The following is a 16233-nucleotide window of genomic DNA, read 5'->3' as shown; positions in this document are numbered from 1 at the left end:
ACAAGGGTCATGAAGAATTAGCATCACAATATGGATTTAGGACCAACAGGCCGGCCTTGCAGCAGTCACAAGCTTCGGAAAAAAAACACTGGCTTCCGATTTACATGATTATGGGACTAAGGAAACCTTGACAAGTGCCAAGTAGCGGTATTTTTTGTGCGGCCCTGACTGTTGAACTTTATCTCACAACGTCAGCTTATCGACACAAACACAAAACACAAGTCGGAAAGCCCGACAGGTAGCGATGACGGTTTGACGGCGACAGGAAAGGCCTTGATTGCAGGCCGAGGCCGCCAGCACGTGGGCTTGGGTGGTCGGAGACGCTCGTGGAGGTCGGCTCCTCGTGCCGTGTATTACGTCACCTGTGAAAGGAGCGCTGGCCAGCGGCGGCGGCGGCGCGAATCGTGCCGGTGAAGGGGGCCGGAGGCGGCCCGGGAAGACACGCGCGGAAACTAGACAGCAGACAACGGAAACAGCGGCCCGGCGGAGAAAAAACGGTGTTCCTGCACACCATTTTCTCTCGCTCAACTACAAAAAAGTCGCGGTGTTTCACCATTCGCCGCTAACATCGTCCCTCGGTGGGATTCGAACCCAGACTCACCTGCGGCACTTGTGGTGTTACGCAGCACTTGAACCACTGCACCCAGATGTCACCTCCCGTGACGTTCCGGTGGAACGACATGGTGCCGCCGGGCGTTCACAGGTCACAGGTCACCGGCCACCGAGGGTCACGGGTCACGAGGGCGCCGGCCCTGGTCACGGGCGGAGGGCTCTCTGCGATGGAGTTTATTCACGGAGCATGGTGAGCGTCCGGCGGAGCGGGCGACGTCCCACCGACTGGTGACGGTTCGGCACCTGCGAACAGAGCGGAGACGCTGGTCACGGCACGGCGACGGACCGCGACACGGCACGGCGACGGAGCGGGAGATACAACACGGCACGGAAGATACGGATGGCACGGATAACACGGAAGATAGGATGGCACGGAAACACGGGTGGCTCGACGGCATACGCAGTAGGTACGGATGGGTCAAGAGGTACAGACTGGACCGCATTGAATATATGGACTGTCGGGCGGCACGGAATAGGGGAGAGTGGGGTAATTTGGCCGGTGGTGTAAATTGGCCGCCCCCACCTGTACAATGTCTAATAAAAGTGAGTGAAATAACTCTAGTCTCTATTCATTTGTCATGGGTAGAAATAACTGGAGGACAAATGTCAAAACTTTGCCCCTCATAGTTTTATTCAAAATTAATAAAACGTTAATTTCATTAGAAAATGGTAACTTTTACTTTTGTTTACAAAGTTGTATAACATGTAGTGTTTGGGCTAAAAACGAATTCAGACATTATAGCGCCATTCTTGGGGGTGTTCAGCGGTTCCAAGAGCAATTTTATCTAATTCCGTATAGCCGTGATGACTTTATAGACAAAAATTTTCAGAATGGCAATATGGGGTAATTTGGCCGGGACTAGCGGGGCAACTTGGCCGGTGCGCTCAGAGTCACTATGCTGGGGCGGCCGAGTTTTCATGGTCAATTGTACCATAAATGACATGATTCATGACCAACTTTGACTACTTCGATGCCTTACTTTCGATTGGTCAACTGTAAGAGCATGTGACGTCATCAAAGGTTACCAAACGTTTTTTGCTAATAAATCCTTACATAAAAATGGTACAGCCGCACAAATGGTCTCATTCTGTTCAGCTCGCCAAAGCGCATCGAATGATATGCATGATGACCTTGAAATCACGTAACCTTGAGGTCAAGCGACCCGATGCAACGTGACCTGAGGTCAACCTTTGACCTTGACTTCTCAAGGTCAACACATATATCTTTCGATGCGGACTGACGAGAGAATTACGATGGTACTCGAAGTTTTGGCCTAGCTTGATTACTTCAAAAGTTATTCGTAAAAAACTGTGATCGCATCTAGAGCCGCTAATTTGGCTATTTTGACCCCTGTGACCCCTGAGTCAACCTCCAAAATGTGGCAAATGCGTCATAGGACACCGTCATTGCTGAATCTGAAGCTGACTCGCAATATAACAGAAAATCCCGACCGCAAACTAACACCGGCCAAATTACCCCACACCCCCGGCCAAATAACCCTGCTAGTGGGGCAATTTGGCCGCCTTGCAGACCTTTGTAATACGTCACAATTTCAATATAAGTAATTACTCTATCATTTCAAATTCACTGTCCAGTAAAGTAAAATGAATGCGACACCTGCCAGCGTTGAGAAAATGCAGAAATATGTCGTCAATTTTAAGTTATATCGTTTTCTAAAAAAAGCGGCCAAATTACCCCACTCTCCCCTACACTGTCAGAACAGATAGGGGTGGGCTGGATGCCACCGCGACGGGACCGGAAGTCCAGTGACGGGTAGGACATTTGGCCAGCAATAGTGACGGGCTAGGTGACAGGGCCGATACTGCGAGAGACGCGAGTCGCGACATCAGCTGACATGTCGCAGATATGACCGAGATAGCGCGACGGTCGCGACAGGTGTAGCAGATAAGGAACGGTAGAAAGTAGACGACGTTGTCTATTGCATAACGTACGACTGTCACACTGGTGACTTCAGTACAGAGGCTGGCCCTTTAACATCGATGATACACTGCTGAGAGACTAGAAGGGAAGAGTGAGCTCAAGCCAGAGCGCATTGACATACAACTCTTTTGCATCGCTGAAACTAAGGCATGGTAGGTAGTTTGAAGTGGTTAGTGGTGAGTCAACTTCTGCGATGCACTGCGCCCAACCAGTGCGTCAGGACAGGCCAGTCTATTTCGATGGCGGTAATCGTGTTTACATAGGTGCTGGACGTGAGGCGGGCGTCGACCTCTCACTCTTGGCTGCCTATCGGTCTGGCGCAATGACTCGGCAGCCTACAGAGCACGGCGCATTGTGTGTGACTCACCAGCGCCAGTTCTATGCCACCCATCGCTGGCCGGTCGCAGAGGCGAGGATTCTTTTGTGTACGGCGTGACGCCCAGCCATGCGGACCGTTAGCGATCCACCGTACCGTCCTTGACTTCCAACGGCCGAATGGAACCGAAGCTCCACCACATACCGGCACGCCCGCAAAGGACGGCCATGGGTATCACGACAGAGATCGACGGACATCGCCGAGGGCATCTAATCTGCCGGCACGACACCGGCGTGCAAACAGGCAGAGCGTTTCCAGAAACCGCCGTCCCGGCCAACTGCAGGAATCTCGCCGCGCTGCGTTCCGGTAGATAAGAGACCCTCATTAGCAGAACCAGAGTTCGTGACAAAGGGCACCTGCTGAAGACGGGCCGGACGGGTGGGGCGTTGCATCTGCACGGCGCAGAATGCAGCCACTCCCTAGGGGGCCTCTGGAGACATCCGTCAACAAGGCGTCCATGCAGACATCTGTCACCGCCTCGTGGTGCAGCCGCACCATGCCCCTTCCCTTCCCGGCCCTGCCCACATTCCAGACCAGGGCAGTCGGCAGACCCTGAGGCGCCACTGTCGGCGACAGAGGACGCACCCTGTGCCGGGAGGGGCTGTGATAAACAGGAGCTTCTGTCAGCCATCACGATGCAGATCGTGGGCGGTCACACTGCCGCCGAACGGTCACAGTGTTCATGAGGAAGCTGACAGCCAGCAAGGCAGGGACGGGCGAATGGCGAGGTACTCATCATGATTACAATGTCCGCTGGAAAGCCGAACTCGACAGTTCCCAGCAGAACAAAGCCTAACACAGGTGACAATTAGCCAACACCACCCCCACTCGTCGCCAAGTGAATTTCCCATCGCTGCCGCTGGCAGCCAATCTGCGGCGAAAGTCTCCACTGACGAACTGGTGCGACAAACTGACGCGGCGCCGTGGCCGGTCGTTTTCCCAGCACCGCCACGCCAGCCAGACTGTCGTGATCGGCCGTCCGGGAACGTTGTCACGCCGCGGGATTATCTGATCGATCATCGGCGGACGCGACGTCACATAGAGTCTCGACTGAACAGTTGACTGCGCTGGACTTCGTCTCACTACGGCTGTCCGTTGCACCTGACCGCGAAGGAACTCAATAATTCCCCCGGATGAACAACGACACTGTCCAACTGCGTGCTGGAAGGAGAGAGGCCATCGGCGTGCGAATCGCACCACCGGAACTTTCTAGCCGCTGGGAAGGAAGTAACGCCATGCAACGGTGCGTCCACCCACTTCTTCCTAGCAAGATCTTGGGGCCATACTGGGAACAAAGGGTTTTCCTGAAATGTGCTCTGAGTAACGAGGGAAGAAAGTTGTCGGTAGACTTACCTACACGTTGTGAAATATGGACGGCACGTGGTTGAAGAATAGTTAGGACGTTAAACGTGAATGAAGATGACAAAGAACTGTTGTAAAAGCATGTAACAGCCATCAAAGCTACCACTGGAATGGAAAAATAAGTGCTTGCGCAACTGAGGATAAAATCGATCAATCCATCCAGTCTGGCAGCTTTTTATGCTCATCATACTTTGCTGTCTTGGACGTCTGCGCTGTAAGCGTCACCCTTTCACTTTGTCAATCTGAAATATTGATGTCCCTCGCTGCCAATCGCGGAGAACACGAAGGTACCGAAACATCGAAGTCACCAGAAAATAGTTAATAGCTGACGTAGCTTTTAAGTATCACCGACGTCACCAGTCAACGTGACACGTCAGTAGGTATTTGGACGTCACGTGTCGCCACCACCGATGTTTGGCGCGAGACAGGGGGTGATTGGCCCGTCGGCGTGACCCACTCGTCACCCAGCGGAGCGCCGTCTGAGCTGGCCAGCACCCCGGCCCGGCGGGAACTGTGTCAGACGCCTCCCACGACGACCAGCGACTGGAAGCGCGCGGCCATCTCCTTCGCCTCAGCGCTCATCAGGGACCGGTGGCCAGAACGGCGACGGAGAAGCATGAGAGACATCCGTCCGCCAAGGGAGCGCCATGTAGCGCGTCAATCTCATCGTAACCCAACCGGGGGCGTGGGCACGATTTATGAGCAGCGTTCTGTTTAGTTCGGCTGCGGCCGGGCCGATTCCATGACATCATCATCTGTGGGAGGTTGGCGAGAGTTTCGGCTGCGGCTGACCTCGGGGTGAAGTACGGCGGCGGCGAGTGACACGAACGGGCCTCGACGGTGCGTCAACAACCAGCCGTCGGTCACGTGATGGCGCCCGGGGCGATCCGAGACGTCATTGTGGGATGATTGGAGACACCCAAGCCCCTCCCAGACAAACAACGACCACCTGAGACTATTCAAGGCGCGGCGCCAATGATGAATTCCACGAGAGCGAGGTCACCTCACCCCGGTCGGCTCATGCTCGTCACCGGGTGTTTCTATGCACCTTGCCACCACTCCGGGAACTGGGTGTCATGTGGTCGGGTACTGTTCACGTGCCAACTGACTGGCCGCTAAGAAAACAAGCAGCCCGCCGAGTCAGACGGAGGGCCAGGCCAGGCGGCGCGGCGCCCCCGGGACCGACGATGACAGATTTGCGGTCGGTGGGTCGCTTGACCCGGTCACACCGGAACGGCGGCACCGTGCACAGATGCGGACCAGGTCAGGGACGCCAGACGGACGCAGCACGGCGGGCAGGCGATGGGTGAAGGCTGTCGTCGGAGCTGAGAATCTAAAATAGCTCATTGTGTCCGAGATATGACGACATGTAACATAAGGCGTACCGATTTTTTGGCTCCAATAAGGTAAGACGTGCCAATTTTTTGGTCCAATTACCAATTCTAGATGCTGGGCTTTGAGCTCTCTGAAAGCCAACAGCCTAAGTTCCGTCAGGATGTAGCTGGCTTTTTCGTCCACATAATGACATGGTGCTTTCATACCATATCTTTGTAGATGACATTCTTCCTCGAAATGACGCTTCTGAACCTATCACTAAAGCGGTATACGTATCACACAGATACGTGTCACGATTTGCTGGCTCAACAGTCAACACCTTATCGGGCAGTTCGGCACATCCCGTCTCTTCGCCGATCACATATCAAGCTCTGCGGGCCACCCATGCAGCGGCTTACTGTCAAACACTGCATCCCGGAACAAGGTCTCAGCGGGCGCCCCTCAAGTTCCCGGGAGTTCCGTCTTCCCCAAGGTCCCCGGGCCCCGGTTCCCAGCAGATCATAGCGGCCGATCTGGGTCAGCCGCTGGGACGCGTCCCAAGATGATTGGTCCGTGTAATCAGCCCATCTGCCCCGCGCTGGCCGCCCGCCCGCACCGCGGGAGGTCCAGCAGCGATCGACACCTCTGTCCCCATCCCTGCTCCGCCCCGTCCTCCAGCCAACGCCGCTCAGGGCGACAATCTGACCAAATGCTGCATGTCAGATGTCATACCTATCGATATCTATCGACCAAAGGCGTCGAGGCATATGATTCGTGCAAATATTACGCTGTGGAATTATGGCCCCTTCGGAAGTGGGGCACCGCACAGGTTCAGACCTTGACGACTGGCGGCACCACGTGCAATGCATTGTAGTCGTTTCCGGGGGCGTCTAGTCATAGGTAAGCTAGCTGTACTAGACAGGTGTGCACCAGGGCAACGGTCAGCGCCCAGTGGATTAGAGGTCAGCGGTCAGCGGCTAGAACTGAGCGGTCAACGGTCAGCGACTGGCACGGTGCATCCTCAGCGGTAAACACCAGCTCGGCAAAGTCGGATACCTCGAGCACGACTCACGGCCACCAGTCACGGCATCCACAGTTCACACGGCCCCTGCGTGTCGGCCGTCCCACGGATCCGGAACCGCACCGATCAGCAGCTCGCGCTCCGTGTTCAGCGGTCAGCAGTCGGCCGGCAGAGTCACGAGGCGCTGTGTCAGCTCCGTTTTCTGCCTCCTGTGGTGTTTCCACCCTCGCTCCGCACACGGAGCCCGCCTGGGGTGCGGTTGGACCCGGCCCCGCTCCCCGCCCCGTCCTGACGTTCCTCAGAGCATTGTGCGCCATCAGAGGCGGCGCACAGCTGCGGTGATCGGCTGTTTTTGCGGCCGTCTGGTCGGGTCAGACCGCCGTCAGTAACGCACCGGTGCTGCGGCGGTGCCGGTCTGGGGCCCGGTGCCGGTTTTATACCGCCCGCCCGCGCCCGAGGTAGGGTTATGGGGCTCGGTCCATCTGTCTGGCGGGGTAGGAGAGGCGTGGGCGGGTTGGCAGTGCCGGCGAAGTTGGCACGGTGCGTCAGCCGTCGGCGGCCAGGCTGGCAGCACAGCGTCTGACTCACGTGGAGCTGTCCGGCTCGGTTTGTTTACCGTACGCACGCGGGCAGGGTGAGTGCGGTCACCGGCCCGCGCCGCGAGTCAGACCTAGGGTGCACAGTGCGCTCGTTCATCAGGCGGCCTTCCCATTACAGTAGACGGTCCATTTGAACGACACTGCAGACAGCCTGGCTCGTCGCCGAATGACGCCAGGAAATCGTTCACAGCGCGCTCCCGATGCTGCCCAGTTCAACTCCACTGACTCACAGCCCAAACGCTAATGGAGTCTGTGCCAACGAAGCGACCTCGGACGTATTCAAATGAGTGTAAGTCACTGCCAATCAGAAAAACGACAGCGCGGAATTAACCTTGACCGCGTCTACGCAGCAGCGGGCCCTCGCATCGCACCGGCGGCGGCAGCTCAGAAATAGCAGCGCAGAAATACCGATCGCCGCCGCCGCGGCAGCACCAGCAGCACAGCGGTAGCCGTGCGAAGGAGGCGGGGTATCCGCGGGGCAGCCGACCTCTGCGCGAGCTCCCTGCTGACCTCCGCTCACCAGTGCGCCGCAGAGGAAGCAGCATACGCCGCCGGCTGACCCCACAAGGTCAGATGGTGAGATCGGTGCGGAGCGGCTCCAAAGAGGGTGTCCACGAGGTGTGGAGCGTCGCCAGCTCTCCACTTATCGGAGAGAACTGGCGCCACACACCAAGTCGGCTACAAGGGCGGGAAGGGACGGAACAGGGAGCGGACGTGTCCCCAGACAGCTGTCGACAGGTGTCGGATAGAACTGCTCCGACGACAGCGATCTGTCAGAGCTTAGCTGGGAGGAGTGTCAGAGGCGAGGCGAGCCGGGTAGGAAGGAAAAGGAGACCATTGTTCGCATCTGAATGGTGCGTTTATGATGTTTATCTAAACTAAAAGTCATTTTAATGGCCATTTTCAAAAGACAGCTTTAATGACAGAGCACCCATTAGGTAGGGATAAAAGCGATTGGCTGGGTTTTGGTGTCAAAACAATTAATATCATTTGGTAGGCGAAGAACAGTGTTGGCTGGTTCAGCACTTTGAGCAGGCACGAGTTTCGTTGCCATAAAGGATGACATTGAATTAGCGATACGTCTGTTATACACGCTTTCCACGAAGAATCTTCTTCTCCATGCATGGGGAAAAAGATTCTTGCCTCCATGTCGAAGATAAATGGGATTTACAGCATAATGGAAATGAATAGAAGGCTTATTGGTCTATCATGGGACCAATCATCAGCCGTGCATCCTTGCTCTGATTCTACGCGAGGTCTTCGAGATGCACCCCAGCCTGAGAAAGAAACCCAGCAGTTCCTGTCAGCCTCAGCCATCCGAGTACCATTCAATGGAACATCATTCTGTAGTTCCGCCGCTTCGGCATGGTCATTGGTCGCTCCACAGCGGTTGGTGACGATTTCATTCTGCGCTGTCGCCGTCGCCGCAGGGCACGCACCTAACTTTCACACAGAACCACTCCCGTGCGGCGGTAGGCCACAGGCAGACCACAGGAGCCACTTTCTGAGCACGATATAGACAGGTGCAAAAAGGCAAGCACATCTCTCCTTCTCAGAAATCGGTGTCCTGATAGTGAAGTCACGATCAGCTGAGCTGCATCTCAATGACCGAGTCCGACCTGTATCGGACTCATGGCACCACTATCAGCTGTTGGATAGCATTCGACCCGCCGGTCGTTGGGCGTCGTCAACAGACCCTCACTCATGATAGCTCCCACGCTGACGAGATCACGATAGCTTTCAAGTGGGCCGTGGGCTCAGGGGCTGTCCCGAAACGACATTTGAAAACACAGGCCCACCCCATGGGCTCACATCAGCTTCAATAAAAACCATCGGTATCAAGGCTCATACAGGGCAGCTACGAATTGCAAATGATTCCCACCGGTAGGTGAAGTCTTTCGGTAAAACGTGCCAAATATTGAGCTTGAAGTTGACGAAGAATACGACCCTTTGCACTTCTACAACATATCATCACATCATTCGTGCGCCAGCCGTTCGGGTCAGAGCGCCATCACATCAGCATCAGTTGGGGCCCGAATCAATGAACCTAGCGATCGCTGTCAAACGGACTCTCTGTCCGAGTTAGTACCACCGTCACATTCCGTGACGGGGACCCGCGGCACTTCTGATGTGTTGCATCACGTCACACACCAACAGTGGCCTGTCTACTGTCACATGACGGTTAGTCTCGCTGTACCCTACCGTTGACACGTCTGAACTCCCCATATGTAGTCTCTGTCTGCCTTCCATTACTCGGCAATCCGTGTCTGTACCCTGCCACCGGGTCACATTCTTTGCCCCGAACCGCCGCGCCAGACAGACAGATAGACAGACAGACAGACAGACACCTGCGGTAGCCTGCCCCGGGCAACATTTCGGGGACGGATAAATAAACTCGGACGGTCTTCTCGTCACGGCCCACCGGCTGAAGTCTGCTGAAACTATAACAGAACATTCCAGCGACTTGTGCAACAACAAACGCCGCCAGCTTTGTCAGCGATGGATGGGGAAACGTTACAAAGGCAGACTGCGGTCAGTCTTTTCAGTCGATCCACTTCGATCTCGCTAGAACAACTGAGTAATCGGTTAGCAGAAGTACAGCTCCGTTTCAAGCAGCGCATACAGGAGCCTACTAGAGTAGCTGGTTGGTATTGGCGGCGCCAGTTGAGATAGCAACCAGTAAGGATGATAGCGTCTGTCACCAAGAGGCAGCTCAACTGACTGCACTCCAACGACAGGTCCTGGCGGTCCACTACCGGCTGATGAAATGTCCGGCAGGGAAACCACCAGAGGAATACCACTGAGGACTGTCCTGTCCCCAACCAGCTTCGATAGAGCCAGGACTTGACTCAGCGTTTTCATCTCCCACTCCGAAACCTTGTGGAAATGTAGAGCCCCTGTTACTCTACTGAATTTGTCTCGTAGAGACGCTCGTTGGATCTCTATCTCAGTGGAACGACCCGGGTCCGAGCAGTGTTCCGACATTGAGCGGGTTAATGGCACCGTAACGCGCCCCTGGTCGGCCATAACGGTGCGCTGGGTGCAGGGGAAGGGAGAGAGGGGAGGATAGGAAGCGCAGGAAAGAAGACTGGGAGCGTCACGCTCACCGCCCGCGGACAAAGCGGTGGTCAAACGCTCAGTGGAGCGGGAGCCCCGACCGCGGGACGGTGTGGTGAGCGGCTCCCCGCAGCCTTTGTCACGTGCCCACCCGTGTCCCTCCTGTGTCCTGTCTCCGTGACCGCCGCTTCCCGGTCACATGTGGAGCGCGTCCACCATACACCATATTTGGATCTGGGCTGACTCAGTCCGACCGGCGGCGCTGGCGCTGCGGTTTCAGTTTTTTGCTTTTCACCGGCGACCAATGCGACACCACGGGGATGATAATCTGCAGGAATGAAGTCAGAGACCTCGGGACGACGGAGACTGTCTCTGATCTGACCGGCGGCGTCTTCTGATCCGCCAACCCCGAGGGATGAAGTATCAGAAGACGCAGGAGATAAAACAGTGGATATCGCTCTAGAAGCTGACGCCTTCATATGATAAAACCCTCCCAATTGCGGGGAGCCAAAGGGACTAATGAGTACCTAAGCGTAAAAGAACGCTGCGAATGTTGCAGGGCCTGAAAAACGTTAAGCTGAAACTAAATGATTTGCCTCGACGCCAAACAAAAAAGCTGTCAGTCGCCGCCACTTGCCCTATCGGCACCGATTGATATCGTGTCGCGCAGTAAACTGTTGATCGCTGATATAAGACCGTGATAGATCGTGTCACGACTCAACTCAACCTTTCCACTCTGCACAAGAGGAAAATAGTCCAACCAAGCCTTCGATAAGACCACGAGGTTGCAAGCCAATAGTGAAGCCCAGCGCCTGTCCTGAGAGGCATGAGAGCAGCGTTCAGCCTGGTTCGGCCATGGCCGCAGCTGGTAAAAAGTCAAACCAGGAAACACATGCGATCAAGCCAAGCGAAAACACTGCGTCGGCGCACGTCATGAACAAGCATCAATCCATTGTCTGTAGCGTCAGTGTATATTCGCATGCGTCACTCCGGTGATGCCTGTCTAAGCACGCGCTGCGTGTCTGCGGTGCGATGCTGTGATGCCTCGTCCCGTCTGCTGGTGTCAGGCTGTCGCATCCAGTCTGATTCACTCGCCGCCGCAGCCCGCCTGGTCGCGTGAGGCGACTGCTCCCATAGCGTCACGCTCGGACAGAGACAGACAGTCAGCAGATTACTGACGCACTGACGCAGGTACCGACGCGGATTACTGACGCCGCGCAGGTTAGCGACACGGGTTACTGACGCAGGTTAGCGACACGGGTCATCGACACGGGTTAGGGTGCAGGTTAGTGACACGGGTTATCGACACGGATTACTGACGCAGGTTATCGATATCGACACAGGTTAGCGACACGGGTTATCGACACGGGTTTGCGACAAGGGTTACCGACACGGGTTACCGACACGGGTTAGCGACACGGATTGGTGACACGATTTATAAACACAAAGGCCTATCGACACGAGTTTCCAGCGCGGGACACTGGTTAGAGACACATTAGAGACGCACGATGGATACCCCGGTGGCCGGTGAGCAACCGTGTAGGTGACACGGGTTGTGCACGCGGCACAGACTAGCGACACGGACCACCAACACGGGTTACCGACACCATTTACAGACACGGGCTACTGATATGAGCACCTGACGCGGGTTTTCATGAGCGAAACCGAATTTCCATAGAAACGTAAAGCCGCTTTTATCTGTGAAAGGAAACATCCTGTAACGCGGTCAGATGCTTTGATTGTGACAGAAAAATGGGACGGTTGACCTGTTGCAGCACCAGCTTTCCACTTCAACGGATCACTGTCCCTGTCAACCCGGCTTCATAAGCCAGCGGCCGATGAGTGGTGCAACACCTCACGTGACGAGTACGTTCACCACTGTCCACTACACTCAGCATATGATACTGCATGGCTTATCAGCTTCCTTGAGTTGAATATGCACTCATTTTCACATACCGACTACACCTACATCCGTAACTCAATTACAGATGAATATGTTCAATCGATCAATTGAATTCGATCAACTCGAATTCAGTCAAAAAATTCATTTAGTTGAGAAAAAAATGAGTGAAGTCCAGCTGCGTCATCTTGTAGCTACGAGCTCAGGTGCCTGATGAAACAGTTGTCACAAGTTATTCCTGTCCTCAGTTCCACTCCGTTTGATGGCGATAGGTCGGATCACGCTCTCCTCCCCTCCCCTCCCCCATCACTCTTCCCCTCTCCCCTGACCAGGTGACTGGGTCGCCAGGTGGGGCGGACCACTCTCACCCCACGAGGTTCAATGAACCGTGACGGCAGGTCCAAAGGGTTCAATGCGCCAAATAGCACCCCGGGGGCTGGTTTGATCTCATTCATAACGAACGAAATAGAGCAGGACAGACGGAGCGGGATAGCAACGGGGAAATACCTATACATACGGAGCGAAAGAGTGAAATACGGAGTGATAAGCACGGCACCAAGCCGAACGGACAGACATAAAAGAACAAGTGTGAGCGGGTCCGGGCGTGAACAGACATGAAACGGCAAGATGGAATATATTCGAGCCTGATATAACGGATATAAAAACAAAACGGGACGAGATAGAGAACTGATCACAGACCTTTCTAAGCATCGGTATAACAGAGATCTAAGTGATATCAGTAGATACGGATGAAACAGGCAAAAACAGCACAAAAGGGAATAATACATCAAAGACATATATTCTGCCTTGTGTTTTAGGGTCAGGGGAAGTAATCAAATGCTTGCCGCACGTACGTCGCCAGGATGGCGCTTAAACCTGAAAACGACGCCTTCTTTCGCTCTGACCACTGGTAACGACCTTGGAAATTCCAGCTGATGTATAGGAATGTGGACGTCGTGTCTGTATTGTTATGTCGAGCTTTCGCACGCATTGTGTGAGTACTGTTGGTAGTGCCTGGAAGGGCTCACCAATAAAACACGCACTCACCTATGAAGCATCGTTCGCTTGTTTGGATAGTTCGGAAGGGATAGCTCGCTATTCAACGCATCAGCATTTCCACCCTACATATATTCGTCGCATACTCTCTACTGTGGCATTGAACTGAACGACAACTGCTGTATTTATCAGCTCCCTTTCAGAACCAGTTTTTGCCGCGATAAATATAGGCCATCGTGCCACCATGCCGCAGCCAAAGCAGCACTAGGTCCGCCACAATTGCCGCGACAGCTTTTCTGTTGTAACTCCACCTGCGCAGCCGCCTCCCTGAAGCATCCCTCCGCGGGATGCACGCTCCCTTCCAGTGAGATGCAGCGATCACCTGCCTTAGGTCCCATCAATCAACACTGGGCTAAGCGCCTCAAGGAACGATATGGAGACCCGCGAACGGCCCAACAGGATATGAGCTTCAGTCCAGCCTATGTAGAGACCCATAATGTGGGCGTAGACAGGGACCACAGGAAAGACAGCGTGGCCCCGTTTTGGGGCGCTGATGAGAAGACCAGCGCTGAGCTCGGTCACCAGCGGAAGTCGGAACTGGGCGGAACGACCGGCCGATTAGCGACCTACCGACCGACAGCGTGGGGTGGGGGACGGGGTGTCCGGTCAGCTACAGTCATGCAGGAAGCGAGATCTGGTGATTCATAGCTGAGTTCTGTGGGTCTGTGAGTAAATAAAAAAAATGACAAGGCGTGCTTGTTGTATCACATAGTTTGTCGCTATACCTACATGGAAGTCTCCGTGTACACTGTCCGTATGTAAATTTTCATGCCAACTATCTGGCATGTCCGTGTTTATGTTTCCACATTTACTATTTATGTGTCCATAAATATGAGTCCGTCAGTCGTCATTATATGTGCCCGTGAATCAGTGCCTGTTTGTCTGTGTCCGTGAATCAATGTTCATTCCTCCATGTTCATATTTCTACGTCCGTGTTTCCACAGCCATGTATCCGTATCCGTCGATATGCCCGTGCGTCAACCGTGTGTCCGAGTAAACGTTATCAGTCATCATGTATCCGTATGTCCGTGTATCCGTATCCGTGTACCCATGTGTCCATGTGCCCGTATCCGTGTATCTGTAGCCGTGTATCTGTATCCGTATCCGTGTACCCATGTGTCCGTGTGTCCGTATCCGTGTCCGTGTGTCCGTGTCGGCGCCGCACCAGTGCGTGGCTGCGGTCGGCGGCCGCGGGTCCGTCTCCGACCAACTCAGCCGCTGGTGAAAGCGGGACCGGTGTTCCCAGCAGCCGAGGGAACACAGCCGCTGCCGCTGCCGCTGACCGGTGCCTGGCCGGTGGACGGCAGCCAAGATCAACTTCTGACCTAGGCGGAAAGGCCTGGAGCGATCACACTGCGCAGTGCAAAGTGCACAGTGCATAGGCAGTGAGGGGAGAGACAGAGGTGGGGAGGGGCGTTCTAGAGACCTGCGACTGTGTGTCTAAGCCTGTGCTGGGGGTGAAGAATGAAGAGCTTTGGCCTTGAGGGCTGAGACTGGGATGAACCATGAGTTGAGATATACATTCTGGGCTATGAAGGGTTCTCACAATCAGTTTATGTATGGTATCACACATCGATAAGGCATCGAGTGTTTCGCCAGTGCCGCCAATGAAAGAAATTAAATTCAGTACCTAAATTAGTTCAGCAATTAAAAGCAGCCATCACAAGGATAAGTAGGTAAATGATAAGCCCACCGCACGGTTGGACATCGTTAGAGAGGCGCGAAATACGAGAAGGTACACATCGAGTGCAGAGCTCGCGGTGAAGGTAAGGGACCGAGCCTGCAACAGCAACCGTTAGCAATGGTGGACCCAGGCAGAATCTATGGCGACTGCCCCCGCCCCCAGCAGCTCCCGACGTCGAGGAAAAGTTACCTTACCTTTTTGCCTATAATAGAAATAACTTAACTTTTATAAGGAAACGTAAGTATAAAACTGCACAGCAGAGCACAATGAATTAAATTCTGAGCCATTAAAATTTGGATTTTTTGGGGGGCATCCCCCCTGCAGAGTCTAGCTTCCCAGACCACCTCCCTGGATCTGCCAGTGACCATCAGCATCGACACGAAGACGAGAGCATCTCTGCCCTCTCATCTCTGCCCTCTGGTGACGACACGCCGGGCGCGACTGTTTATAGTTCGCATAAATAGACAACGCTCCACAGGAAATCAAAGAGTTCACCGGGACTTTGTAAGGAGGAAGAAATGTAACCGTGATAGGCAATTTCCTTTTTACGAAAAATAAACCCCCTTCTGGTATCTAGGAAAAGTAAAAGCGAGCTCAGTCGTGTCGAACGACTTACGAGCGCAGAGACCGGCTACGGGGCACCCCCCCCCCCCCCCACACACACACACACACACACTACAAGTCACAGGTCATGGAAAGGTCACACTGGTGCCCCTACCTGAGCTGGAGCAGGTCCACAGCAGGGTAGTTCAACACGACTAGAGGCTGACAGGCGCGTTCACAGCGGGCGAAACACGAGTGGCCCCGAGCACCAACTCACGACCCGACCACCTCTGCCAACGCCCACCGACAGACTGAATCAGCTGAGCGCCGGGCTCCCTGCGCATGCGCATCACGTGGCGGTGACGTAGAGCAGCGGCGCCCCGGGCGCCGGCACTCGGTGGTCTTCAAATCCGGGGCGCCCGGCGCCCACTTGGGCGAGCTGGTGTAGAAAACACCCATCGAATATGAAACTATAAATCCATGGGCGTTGGAAGGGGGGAGGCCGTCACCCACTTTTCAGCCATTTTTTAAGGCAAAATCTTTATTTTTTACTTAAATGCAAAACTAAGAACAGGAAATGGTTCAGCAAGGTGAGATAAGGTTACAAAACTGCAAAGAATTTCTTCATAGGGGTGTAGCGGCTCCTACAAAGTGACATTAAAGTTTCGCTGCCCTCCCCCCCCCCACTTTTCGTGAGGTTCCTTCGCCCATGTATGAATTGTAGCAATCGTTGCAGCTTTGTTTTTGTTGCACTATATAGAAACACC

General features: G+C 54.4%; 1 protein-coding gene across 1 annotated transcript in view; it reads right to left on the bottom strand.

Moving 5' to 3' along the window:
* LOC122376260 (CDC42 small effector protein homolog) overlaps positions 1–15898 on the bottom strand; it is a 46156-nt gene extending 30258 nt beyond the window's left edge. Inside the window, exons 1-2 of the mRNA XM_043356059.1 lie at positions 15642–15898; positions 602–855 (exon numbers count right to left, since the gene is read on the bottom strand). Coding sequence (XP_043211994.1) covers positions 602–682 — 81 coding nt within the window. The 5' untranslated portion in view covers positions 683–855; positions 15642–15898. The remainder of the gene's footprint in view (positions 1–601; positions 856–15641) is intronic.
* Positions 15899–16233: the final 335 nt, after the last annotated feature.

The sequence above is a fragment of the Amphibalanus amphitrite genome, unplaced genomic scaffold, assembly GCF_019059575.1.
Source record: "Amphibalanus amphitrite isolate SeventyFive unplaced genomic scaffold, NRLGWU_Aamphi_draft 000042F_arrow, whole genome shotgun sequence".
NCBI lineage: Eukaryota > Metazoa > Arthropoda > Thecostraca > Balanomorpha > Balanidae > Amphibalanus > Amphibalanus amphitrite.
This window is presented reverse-complemented; position numbering and strand designations above follow the sequence as displayed.